At 45.9% G+C, this 12,490-nt stretch overlaps 1 protein-coding gene across 4 annotated transcripts; it reads left to right on the top strand.

Moving 5' to 3' along the window:
• The first annotated feature begins 842 nt into the window (after positions 1–842).
• Positions 843–10,466, top strand: DHDDS (dehydrodolichyl diphosphate synthase). Of its 4 annotated transcripts, XM_010019625.1 has the most exons (9): positions 843–949; positions 1,861–1,977; positions 2,572–2,714; positions 4,072–4,188; positions 4,376–4,477; positions 5,140–5,254; positions 7,010–7,117; positions 7,254–7,256; positions 10,146–10,382. In XM_010019625.1, the coding sequence occupies exons 1-9, from the start codon at positions 887–889 to the stop codon at positions 10,380–10,382; spliced, it is 1,005 nt and encodes a 334-aa protein (XP_010017927.1). In that variant the 5' UTR covers positions 843–886. The 4 variants fall into 4 exon arrangements, with proteins under 4 accessions (XP_010017927.1, XP_010017928.1, XP_010017930.1 ...); XM_010019626.1 differs by lacking the exon at positions 7,254–7,256 and having other exon boundaries at positions 10,146–10,466; XM_010019628.1 differs by lacking the exons at positions 4,072–4,188; positions 7,254–7,256 and having other exon boundaries at positions 871–949; positions 10,146–10,466.
• The last annotated feature ends 2,024 nt before the right edge of the window (positions 10,467–12,490 follow it).

The following is a 12,490-nucleotide window of genomic DNA, read 5'->3' as shown; positions in this document are numbered from 1 at the left end:
AATGGCACGTGGAAGAGGTGTTTTCAGCCCGACTTGGTCACGGGGGACGTTCAGAGCTTTAGTAACAGAGCCCGAGGTACAGCAGTTCATTGCCTTAATGTTTTGTGGCCGCGTCTGTGGCTAAACATTGCTTCCTGAGGGAGGAGCCCCCGAGGAAAACTAATGCAATCAGTGTAATTTGGATCTGCTTTGGTCCTTAGATGGGTACCAGGTGGCTGGATCCGGACTGTTGCCCCCACAGCTCTCTCTTCAAAGCTGCTTTGCCCCCATTCTCAGGGTTCCCAGCTGAGGGAATTGAAGGTTAATTTGGAAGTTCAGCAGATTTGTGAGCTCAAACCAAATCTTGGTATTTGATGTGCAGATAATGTGGTAAAAAGCCCAGTATTTTTACAGGTTTGGAGCTTAAAGTCCTCTATTTGTGAAGGAAAAGCAGTGTCAGTCGTGACACAAGTGCAGGGCAGTTGGTGATGTAGAGGGTTGCATCATCTGAAGGATTTCCAGCAACTCCAACACAAAAGCAGTGAAGGTCAATTTGTGCTGCTGCCACCCTGTGACGTTCCTGGTGGTTGCCCAAACTGTGGGTCTGTCGCTCGGCTGGAACATGCAGTATGTGGATTTTCTTCTTGCTACCAAATTAAAAAGAATCCAAAGAATCCCCTTTGCTTACACACAGCTGGAAAATTCCAGAGCTCATTTCTGAGCTCTCCCATTCTCTGCTTATCAAAGTACTTGCACACATGATAGAAAGGGCTCCGAAGCAGCTACTCAGAGCTTATTTTTCCAGGGTGATGATTAGTAGTGTTGCTTTGGGCTCAGACTCTTCTGTATCTCTAACCCCTTTATTTTCATCTTCCCATTGAAAAAACAAAGGAGCTCTTGGTAAAACATGTCGTGGATCAGAGAGGGCGAGCTGACCATCATAGAGAGATTTTGTGCCAACATCATTAAGGTAAGGAATTAATTTGGTTACCTGTGGTAAGGGACTGGCAGGTTGCTCAGGGTGCAGAGTGGAACTGCCTCTGTGGCTGCTCTGCTCTAGAAGGGCAGTGTTCTAGCAAGGGTGTGTGTTGGTGGTGGCACTGGATGTACATCCCTAAGCATTTGGGGACAGGAGATTACTTAAGCTTCTCATTGCAAATGAGCAAGGCTGTAGGCAGTGCTTGCCAATAATGAGCTTACACTTCCAGGCTTCCATGGTGTGTGCCCTTGCTGATGAAGGCAGGGCACGGGAAGAGAAGGGAGAGAAGCAAGATGGTGGGATTTTGAGTCCTAAGAAATGAAACGGAGTTTCTCTTTATTGGAATAACAACTCACCACTTCCAGGAAAATTCTTTTGCTCAGCAGAGGCTTGAGACTGGTGACAGTGTCCTTGTGAAAGGGTCTGTGCAGACCTGATGGAAAAGAATGCTCATCTGAACTGGGAGAAGGTCTTATGACTTCTTTTGTTTTCTCTGCAGTTAATTGTGCCTGTGAAAATGCCCTTGCACTCTGAAATAAAAAATACTTGCAATAGCAGCAGCATAATTCTGCGTGCACCCTCCCATGGCTGCAGAGAGGTAGCTGTGGCACTGCTGCTTACGACAGCTCTCTGTCACATGACAGAAATAGGGAGGGCCAAGCTGCTGTTCAGTTTAGGCAGATGTCAATACCAACATGCTTTATAGGGAGCCTAAACCGGGGTTAGCAAAGGGGTCATTAGCATTGTGCTCCTTCCAGCTCCAGACTTGAATCTAGGAGGTAACACTGCAATCCTACAACCAGGCAGTGCTGCCAGCAATGGTGGCGCTAAACTCCCTGTGGTGCAAGATGCCAGCTGGGCTGTTTGTTTTCTGCTCTGCTGAGTTTCTGCTTGTTTTCCAGGCAGGTCCAATGCCCAAGCATGTGGCCTTCATCATGGATGGCAACCGCCGTTACGCCCGCAAATGCCACGTGGAGAGGCAGCAGGGACACTCGCAAGGCTTCGATAAGTTGGCGCAGGTGGGAGGACATTTACTGCCTTTGAGTTGTGTGTTGAAAGCTTGAGCCATGTTTACTAGTGTGTTGTGTTCCCTTTCCTCACTGGAATCACGGCTGTGCTTGGAGCTGATGTTAGTCATCAGGGTTCCCAGCTTCACCTCCTCTCTCTCTGCTGTCTTGCAGAGTCATTCTCATCAGCTATTTCTTTCCTGCTCTGTTTTACACTCGATTAAAATACCCACCTTGCAGATCTTGAGGCTTTTAATTCTGTGAAACAAGCTGAATTTCTTTGAAAAGATTTTGAAAGGTATGGTATTAAATAATTCGTCGCATTATCTACAAGAGGTGCTTTCCCCTGACTGGATTAGTCCCATATCTGTTATGGATTCTCATCCTCAGAAGTGCTGTTTTCCTCCTGTTCTTTAAAATGAATCTGAAATTCTCATCAAGTGGGTTTTATTGTCAGCTCTTTGTGGTTCTTTCTTATAATCCAATCTTAGCATAGTGGAAAATAACAGGAAGGTTGTAGCAGTGGAGAAGCTGGGTTTTGCTGACCTGATTGTCTGAGTCTGCTCATCTGGCTTCTATTTTTCACTCTGTTTTGTCTTCTTGCAGACACTGCGGTGGTGTTTAAACCTTGGCATTCGGGAGGTCACTGTTTATGCCTTTAGTATCGAGAACTTTAAACGCTCCAAGGAGGAGGTGGATGGACTAATGGATTTGGCAAGGCAGAAATTTAGCCGCCTACTAGAAGAACAGTAAGAGTCTTCTCATGTCTGTATCCTACAGGGTGGAACTAAAGCAGAACATGATTAGGAGGTGTTTACAGGGATGTTACAAGTTGTGAAAATGGATTAAACGAAGGAAACCATTCTCCATCTGCAGTTTGGGTTGAGGGGCTCTGCCTACCCGGATGGGATATACAGCTCCTGTGTGGGCACAGTCCCCGTGCGCACTGCATCCTATGTCTGTATCCCATGGCTCACTGCACAATCGCGTGCAAGCAGTTGGGACAATACAGCTTTTGAGTAAGCGCAGCACAAATAGGAATGCCTGCTTAGCACTAGATGCTCTGTGCCTTGTTTTCATGAAGTCTCAAAGCCTTGTCTTAAACTCTGTCACAGTATTCTTGGCAGATCAGAGTTGAGCTCAGCAACTTGAGTTGTGGTGACCTGAGACTCCTACGTATGGGCACACTGTGTGTTAAGTGACTTGTTGGAGAACTAGCTCGTGTATGGTGTGTAGATGAAGGTAGTAGAGGTCTGGGTGAGCAAGGAGGGGTGTTACAGTGCTGTGTTGCCCGGTAGATCGCTGGATGTGTTGATTTCCCCATGCCTGACTGGTGCACAGAAGGGGTCTTTATCTGGTCAAAGTAAATTTGAAAGGCAGTGAGGGAGCACAGCTGGAAGAAAAGGAGGGAGAGGATAGCTTGGGTGTGCTGGTAGGAGTTGGGAAGATCAGGGCTATCTGAGCACTGCAATACTTTGCGATTGAAAGAGGCCATTTCCCAACTTTCTACCCAATGCAGCCCTTCATCAGGGAGTTTGTAGCAGCAGACAGACAGCAGCAGGAAGCCATAAGATCCCACAGGATGTTCTGCCTGCTCAGAATATTGCTATAGCAGGCATGGATGATTCCTTGTCTTCTCTGATGTTCACTCCACCACCCTCACTGATATATTAATCTTTCCTTGCAGCAAAAGGTAGCTGTGCCGCTCTGTGGGTGACCATTAGTCATCTTAATTTTTGATTAGTTAGAGATGCCAAGAGTCTATGGTTGTATTCTGAGTTTTCCGTATGGATTTTCATAACTTCAGGTAGGAGTGCCTACTCTGTGATCATTTTCTAGTCCTTTGGTTAGATTTGTACCTCAGGAACTCATATGGGGAGTGATCACTCTCTCTTTATGGAACAGTTTGGGATGATCAAATCTAAGCCAGCTTCAACGCCTGAAAAACATGCGGTCATTTTGCCTTTTTCTAATTCTGAATTTTGCTGAGCTATGCCTACTGCTTCCTGTCTTCACCTGGTTGATGTTACACAAGGCAGATCTGGTGCTTGTGCAGTAGAGAACTGATCTGTTTTCTGTAGTCCTCACTCTTGTTGTTGGGTGTAGGGAGAACTTGAAGAAACATGGTGTGTGCATCCGTGTCCTCGGGGACCTGCCACTTCTGCCCTTGGATATTCAGGAGCTGATTGCGCAAGCTGTGCTGGCAACAAGGAACTACAACAAGTAAGTAACACAGAGCTTGAAGTAGCTGATACCTCACATCTTCTACTTGAAGGTCAAGACTTGGCAGAGATGCCGCACCTTTTTATTAGCTTTGTCTTACAAGCACATGTAACTGATGTAGATATTCCCTCTGTCATCTACCAGACCTTCCTGGGGTTAGTCTTTCACATCTTTCTCCTCTTTTCAGGTGCTTTCTAAATGTTTGCTTTGCATACACATCGAGACATGAAATCAGCAATGCTGTCAGGGAGATGGCATGGGGAGTGGAACAAGGACTGCTCGAGCCCAGGTAACTCTTGTCTTTCTCTGAGAGGTTTCATAGATTAAAAACTGCCTCTCTTCTCACCTACGCTTTGTTACTAACCTCTCAAAAGCCAAGTGCCTTTTATATAGATATCATTAAACCAGTATGACTGGAACAAATGACTTAAAGCTACGATGCAATGTTTGGTTTTTATTATGGCAGTTACCATGGTGATGGATATACAACCAAGACAGAAGAGAAATTAGGTCTGTGTCTTAAGCTAGTTTAAATGTGAAGGCAGACTTTATGCCACAACAATTGGCTGCTTGGCTGGCAGTCTTAGCTATGAGGTCAAACAACAGGTGAATCATGAATACTGAACTGTTCCTCCACCCTGGAGGAGATGGAGTAGTTAGTGTTGTGCTCTCTGCTCCAGATGGAAGTCCTCACAGTCTGGTTCCACCACAAGAGCACGGGGGGAGGGATGCTTTAGGGCCTGAAAGAATGTTTGAAATAGCCTGTGGAACAGACAGCATTGTCTGTCAGAAGCAAGTTGATGACAGGCTGTGGTCCCACTCCACCACCCAGTTTTAATCTGCAGTCCTGTGTTTATAAAAAACCCAAACCCCTCAGTAATTCTGATTTAGTAGTGCCACCTCTGTCGAGTCAGGCAAGTGATCTCAATAAGATGCCTCTGTCTCTCTTAGTGACGTGTCTGAATCGTTGCTTGATAAGTGTCTGTACACCAGCAACTCCCCTGACCCAGACCTCCTGATTCGAACCTCTGGAGAGGTTCGGCTGAGTGATTTCCTGCTCTGGCAGGTAAAGTCTTTGTTTTCTTCTTGACATGTTCCATCTTTATGTCAGAGTGTTCTGCTGACTTCAGGCATGAGCTGACATGAGGGCTCTTAAACTCTCTCTGCCAGGGGTTAGGTAACTTCTTGGATGAACCGAGTGCTGGGGCATCTCTGAGGAACCTGTTTCTTGCAGTTCTATGATTGCCTAAAATACCTTGCAGCATGAGTCTGACACTGTATCATCCTGAAAACAATAGGAACTCACAAATTAGTCTAGCTGACAGCAGCCAAGGAAATCATGAATTGCTCGTCCTTTGCTCCACACGTTTAGGTAATTCCTCATTTGTTAGTAAATTCCTGGCTTTAACTTAACCTGGCAACGTGTTTCCTGGGACGAGGAAGATTTCTAGATTCCTGGGAGAGCTGTTTGTCACACGCCAGCTGGACGTGTAACCCTGTAACATGCATGTGAGGTACATGCTTGACTTGTCACAACTTCAGAAGCTTATTTGACTTTCATACTGAAACAAGACCCCAGAAGATGGGTTCTAAGGATGCCATAGTCAAATCAGCAGGACTAGGCTGCTGAGCTTAAACCTAGTAAGTTCTTAATGCACCTAAAGTTCATGTATTTGCACTTAGAGTATCCAAAGCTGCTTCCATTTCTCTCTCCTTAGCTAGGCCACATTGACTTGTTTGTAACTCAGACTTTGCAGAACATTCGAGTTGAGCTGCTTTACTTAAAGCTAATGTTTTGTTTCACATGTACACAGCCAAAACCCAATTGCCTTTAAGCAACCACATCAAATGTTCTTATTCCAAGTTATTTAATTGGCAGGTTCACAGAAGTTGTCTGGCCTGAGTTGTGGTTGCCTTCCAAGGCACTTCCCTCTCCTCCCTGTGGTTTTGGAGGACCTGTGCTCTTGCCCGTGCCATGGATTACAGCAGGAGCAGCAGAGGAGAATGTGTGCTTGTGCTCCTGCTTTGCCAGCTCATACATGAGAGCATTAGTGCAAATTTCCCTTCATTACCAATTGTGTGTGTCCTGATGGCCCCAAACTAGGAGGAAATTGTGCTTTCCAGATGATTCTCTGATGCTAGGGAAAATGTCTTTATGGTGGTGATTGTATAGAATTGACAGTAACTTTCTGAAGCATCACAATTTTAAGAGTCATGCAGGGTCCATTTAGGTGTTAGATTTTGTAGTAATGGTCATAGGAACACGTTTACCTGAAACTTTGAGGAACCTGATGGCAGAAATAGGTTTTTAATTTGGAAACTTGAATCATGCAGCATTAGAATCAATTCACTGCACCTCTTGGGTTCATTAAGCAGTTTAAATGCCATGAGTGGGCAGTAAGGAACATCACAAGATGTCATTTGATTAAATGTCGTGTCCTGATCCTCAGTTCATCTGTTACTCCTTTAACTCAGCTTCTGCTGGTCCAGTGTTGCTATTTTAGTTTTGTTATAAGTCTGTGATGCTTAAGCTTATAAAATACATCTCTGAAGACCAACACAGCATTAGAAAGAATTCTGCTGGTATCTTTGCAGGAATGGATGACTGGTGCCGCAGCATTTAAAACTAATTAGAAAGATTCTACATGGTGTAATTTCAAACTTTCCTGGCCAGTATTTATTTAATTTGAAGTAGAATCTGATAACACAGCTTAGGTAAAATCTTTATGGGAGATCTGGCATAGTTTGACCAACAGAGCTGTATCTTGATGACTTTTCCCTTGCTAGGTGACTAAATGATTGGTGATCTTGCTTTCTGCAGACATCCCATTCATGCCTGGTGTTTCAGTCAGTCTTGTGGCCAGAATATTCCTTTTGGAACTTGTGTGAGGCTATACTTCGGTTCCAGATGAACTACAGTGCTTTACAGGTAAGGGAGCTGGAGAGGGATAGAAGCTCAACACATGTTACCTGCACAGCAACGTGCTGAAGATCAGGTGAGAGTGTGTCAGGTGGGCACAGAGGGACTGTTCATTCAGTGTGGTTGGTTAATCTTGTTTCAGTAGCAGGTAATGTTGGATGCGTGGCGTCTCCTGTACCTGTGTGGCTCTTTGTATCTTAGCATGTGGCCAGACTCCTCTCTTTTGAAGAATACCTAAAATATCTGAAGTCATCACTGTCTCTATTACTCATTGCTCATTCCACCAGCTGGAAGTATCTGTCTGCACTCCTCAGCTGACAGGACAGAATAGGGAAGCACACCTCATTTGCTACAGGATAAAATCAGCCAGTTCAACTCAAACCACTTCAGCAGTGGTTTGAGCAAAGACTGCTGAGTTCACTGTGGAATGAGCAGGGAGTATCTACCTGTTATTCCTCCAACTCTATTGCTTCTAGGCTTGTAACAAGTGGATTTAGAGTTTCCTTTCTGGGACCTGAAGTGAGGCTGCCTGCATTGTGAGACTGTAGACAATTGTCCTCTTTCTGGTGGCTCCAGATGTGCCTACTTGAGGTTGTTCCTGTTGCTTGCTGTCACTGTTCTTCTCCTCTTAGATCTGTTGTCGTGAGCTCTCCCTGACCTGGTGCAGATAAATCTGGCCAACTTAGTAGTGATTTAATAATCTGGTTATTTTTAAGTAAAACAAGTTTGGGAGCTGGAGCTCCTGATGGGGAAATGGGGGGGGGGGGCGAAGCAGCTGGTAGCACCAAGACAACAGTGACTGGCAGGAGAAGGAACTCAGTGTGGTGACTCTTACCTCCGCTGTATCTGGTTGCCCAGTGTGTGTGTGTTCCTTAATTATTTGGGACCTCTCTTTTTAGAGGCAGGCATTATTTTGCCCTTTTCTACCTGCAGGGACCTTGCTTACCTGTGAGAGCTGTCAAAGATTGCAGACAGCTGTGGTTATGGGTGAATTTAATCAGGTCCGGTCAGTCTGGAAGCATCCAAATACTCCACGTCCTTAACCTCTCTAATTCCTGTTTCTGCCCTTTTCCTACCAGCGACTCATTGTATTAGTGCAACTAATGACAATTCACCTTCTGCATGAAAAGCAAAAAAGGCAGTAGTGTTTGTCATTGGCATCAGCTTGGCCTCTGTCTTGAACAGTATTGAACAGTAAGGTCACTGTTCTGCCTTTGCTCCTAGTGCTCATTTCTGATGGGTAACAAATGCTGCTTCTGTTCTCAGCTTGTCTCGTCTTTTCTTCGTTCTCATTTGTGGCTCTGTGTGTTCATGTTATGCTATTATCAAGGTTTCTTATTGTCCAGCTTTGTTCTTTGGGTAGTTTTCTTGCTGTAACATCCACTTTGCAGTATATAAGGCTGCCCTTTTCTCGAGGGATGCAATCCAGTTGTGCAAAAGAGAGGACATGTTGCTCAAAAAAAACTTGATCAGATTTAGGACCTGGGGGGGGGTTGCATTTAAATAGGTGATCTTGAAATCACGCTTGAAAGCCAGAAGTGTCTGGAGCTCTCGAAACAAATTACCTTGGTGGAAGGGTTGCTTGTCTGTGAGGTTGGTGGGGCTCAGGGGCTGATTTGCTGAGAAACCACAGTATATAGCAGTAGCTATGTCTGCTTTGGGAGAGTGCTGCTGTGTTGAGGACACTGCAGACAGTTACAGTGTGGATAGGCAGCTGGATGGAAGGTTTAACAAGGTACCTAAAAAAACCCAAACCCAACCTTGATTTGGAGGTATTGACAAAAACTGTCCTTCCATCCACTCACAGCATCACCCTTAGTGGCTATCTTCATTTCCCAGTTAGTCTGCTGCTCAAGGGAGTCTCCTGGCTGGTTGCTGGTCCCCACTTAGTCCCAGGATTAGCTGTAACCCACTTCTGATGTGTGGTGGGCCCAGGAAGAGGGTCCAGATGTTGGCTGGCAAAGCTGCCCTGTGGAAGGGGTCATGCCAAGCCCTTTCTGGTGAACAGGCAGAATTTCACTCTGTTCAGGGGTGGAACAGGCTGATGATCTCTGCATTTCAACTAAGCAGAGCTGCAGCAGTGGAGTGCTATCAATTCAGTGGGCTTTCTGTAGCTAGGGATATTTCTACTCTTGTTCCCAGCACAACAAAAGCTAATTTACAGTGCCACAGCGTAGACTGGGGCACGGGGAAAGTGTGGGGAAGAGTGAGTCAGGCTTTCATTAGAATAATTCTTTCTTCTTGCTTGTTTGAAAGGCCAGCACTCCCCAGTGTGTGTGTGTCGGGTTATGTCACAGTGACCAGTTCTGTTCTTGTTTTGCTAAAACTGGAGGCTGAATATTCCTGCCTGCAGATGTGTATTTGCTGTTGGAGGCTGCAGGTTATGAAATGTGCAATAAGAAGAAATCCCAAAGTGATGCTCTGCAAAAATACCTCAGATCGTTGAAGGGTGGGCAAGGATAGCTACTGCCTCTACTTTTCTTCTGCCCATCCTGCTGTGTCTGGAGCCAGGACATTGTTAGATCGCAGGTGTTTGGCAATACTGAGCCTATTCATGCTTTGCTGAAGCTGATTTAGCTCAATACCTGGTCATCTGCTCAAAGAATTGTCCCATAAATGATTGTTCTGAATCCTCTAACCCCTTTCAGCTGCCATGTGAATAGAATCAAAGATTCTGCAATGACACTGGTGAGGATAGATTGTGTGCACGTCCATGGTTTGAAAGTCCTCTTGTATGCTGTTCCTCTCAGATTCCAGTATCTGAGGGTTTCTTCACAGTCTGTATGACCTTTAACTATTTAACCTAGGAGCTAATGCTGTGAGCGGACTTGGCTCTTGGGGAGAAGGTCCAGAAGCATATCCCTGTATCTCTTTATAACCACTCAAGCAGGAGGAGGCACGTGCGGAGCCACCCTTCATTTAACCTGCAGCTTGATGGCTCAAGCAGAGGCTGTTTCTTCCATGACCTATGCTGTTTGACCACAGATGAGCTAAAAGGCCTGCTAAAGTGCTAACACTCTACTGCTTTTCACTCTAGAAGGCCAGAGACTCCTACATGGAGGAAAGGAGGAGACAACAGATGGAAAGGGATCAGGCTTATGTGGCAAAGAAGCTGCAGCAGGAGGGGGTTGTGTCCCACGGAGACTCTCGGCGCCGATGGACGCTGTTGCAGAAATGCACCGCCATGAGGGAGGAGAGAATCCAGAGCTTCCTGCAGGCACTAGAGCACAAGAGAGCAGACTTCTTTGAGAGATTGTGTTCGGTGTCCGCATGACACAGGTGCTGGGTTCTTCATGGGAAGACCATTTTAATCTGTGTTAGAGGGAACAGCTGCTGCCCTGAGGAATTCACTCGCTGTGGGGACACAGGGCTGCTTTAGGACTTGTCCGTGCTGGCCCTGACCAAGGGCAGGGACAGAGAGTACTGTGAACCCTTCTAGTTCTGTGAGTGCTGCTGAGGAAGGTAACGCCGTCCTGACTCGCCTCCCTGCCCCTGGTGATGGAGAACAAGCACACCCCACTGTATCTCTGCTGCTTGGTACTTTACAGGTCTGGGGGTTTTGGTGTGAGAAATTAACTGAAAGGAGCCTCTAGTTGTGTTTGACTCCTCATGAATTGGCCCAAGCAAACCAACTCAGTCCTGTTAAATCAGTCCAGGCTTGAATTCTTTCCATAGTGAATCTTCTGTGGAGATTCCCTCTGCTGTCCCTTGAAGGGAGACTAGCTTCCTGCAGGGAGAGGATAATTCCTGGTGTAAAAGGGAGCCCCGTGCCAAGCAGTGGCAGAGATATTCCCCACTGCCTACTTCATGAGAGCATCTTGGCCTTTCCCCACCTTACTCTGCTGGTTTGGATCTGCTCTTGTCTTCCAAAGAGCTAAAGTGAGGTGGTGTCAGCCTTGCTGTAAAGGAAAAAATATACTCCAAAGTCTTGTGATCCCTTCTGAGCACTGTGTATTGGGAAGACCCAAATGCCAAAGATGCTGATGTTGGAGCAGACTACCTGTGCTTAGCAAAGGCTCCGAGCAGGCAAGGAAGAAAGATTGACTGGGAATTAACTTCATGGCTCAGAATACAGCACCCAAAACCAACCTCTGCCCCCAGCCAATATGGTTTTGAAGGGTTATTTAGCTGATTGTAACGGGAGTGGCCAGAGCAGCTATGGAGTGTGGTTTGTTCTCAGAGTTCCACTGGCAGGGACAGGGGCTAGCTCATTTCCAAGCCCATATCCACCTCTGACTTCTCCTGGTTTCCGTCCCTATGGTCAAAATAACAGGAAATGTCTTGACTTGTGTTTCTGATGCACATCCAGGTGCAGCAGTACCAGCTAGTGCTGGATTTCAAGTGTTCTTTTTTACCTCCAGGTGAAAACTAGGAAAATGCAGAATTGAAAGACTTGTCAGTGCTGCAAACCCAGCACTTTGTGATTGTGAAGAGGATAACTATTGTCAAATTGTGAATAAAGCCAGTTCTTACCAAACTTATTTAAACCCCAAGCTGAACGTCCAAAAGTACGTAGAGCTTCTTCTTTTAAGGTGTGATGAAGTTGGTCTCTGGGTCTGCTATAATATTGTTTACCCTGTGACAGACTCCTCATCAGATTCCTGTTAGATTGGAAATGATTTGAAGGCTGTGTTCTCTTTCCAGTCTGGTGTGAGCAATTTGCTGCTACCCCAAGGCTTGGCTGAGCGAAGCTCCGTGCACGTACCTCCTCTTGTGTAAGTAGCAAACAGTAGCTTGGCTAAAAGCATGATGAGATGAGGGGAGCTGTTGTTTGGAAACTTCTTTTGCTGTTATTTTCCTTTTCTCTGTCTTCACCTTTCAGGAAGCTATTTGTGGAAATAGTTTGCTCTGCATGAGATGGAGCACTCTGCAGTCTGCTTGGCCAGAGCTGAGAGACTGTTTTCTACCCAAGAATGTATTTTTACCTTAAAAAAAAATGGGGTTTGGTTGTGTTATGATGATGTGTTATGAGGTGACCAAAGCTACAGTGGTGGTTTTCCACACAGTAGTACTACTGCTGCAAGTGTGGGAATTGAAGGATCTGGTTTACAAAAAGCTGGAAAGAGTTAGTCCCTTTTATAAAATAGCCGTTGCTGTAGTAAGGGAGGAGAAAAATGTCCTTCCCACCGTGGAAAAAGGCTTCTGTTACCTCTTGGTTTATCTGACCTGCACTGGTTAATCCAGTAAAATGTCAGGTCTCCCTTTTAAGCCTTCCCTTCATTGGGGTTGGCCATGAGTTACGTGAGCAAACTGATGTTCAGGGGCACATCTTTCCAGTGAATCTTGGTGGCAGTTGTGGAAATACCAAAAGGGGGCTGACGGGAAACCTGGAAGAGGGGCTTTGGACAAGGGCCTGCAGGGACAGGACAAGGGGAATGGCTT

The sequence above is a fragment of the Nestor notabilis genome, unplaced genomic scaffold (assembly GCF_000696875.1).
Source record: "Nestor notabilis isolate BGI_N333 unplaced genomic scaffold, ASM69687v1 scaffold19738, whole genome shotgun sequence".
NCBI classification, from domain to species: domain Eukaryota; kingdom Metazoa; phylum Chordata; class Aves; order Psittaciformes; family Psittacidae; genus Nestor; species Nestor notabilis.
The sequence above is the reverse complement of the archived record's forward strand: the minus strand, read 5'-3'. Positions and strand labels throughout refer to the sequence as shown.

Excerpts from the sequence above, each read along its gene's own strand:
- DHDDS (XM_010019625.1), top strand. The coding sequence starts at position 887 with ATGTCGTGGATCAGAGAGGGCGAGCTGACCATCATAGAGAGATTTTGT. Across the intron at positions 950-1,860 it reads TTTGTGCCAACATCATTAAG|GCAGGTCCAATGCCCAAGCA; the intron begins GTAAGGAATTAA and ends CTTGTTTTCCAG. Across the intron at positions 5,255-7,009 it reads GTGATTTCCTGCTCTGGCAG|ACATCCCATTCATGCCTGGT; the intron begins GTAAAGTCTTTG and ends TGCTTTCTGCAG.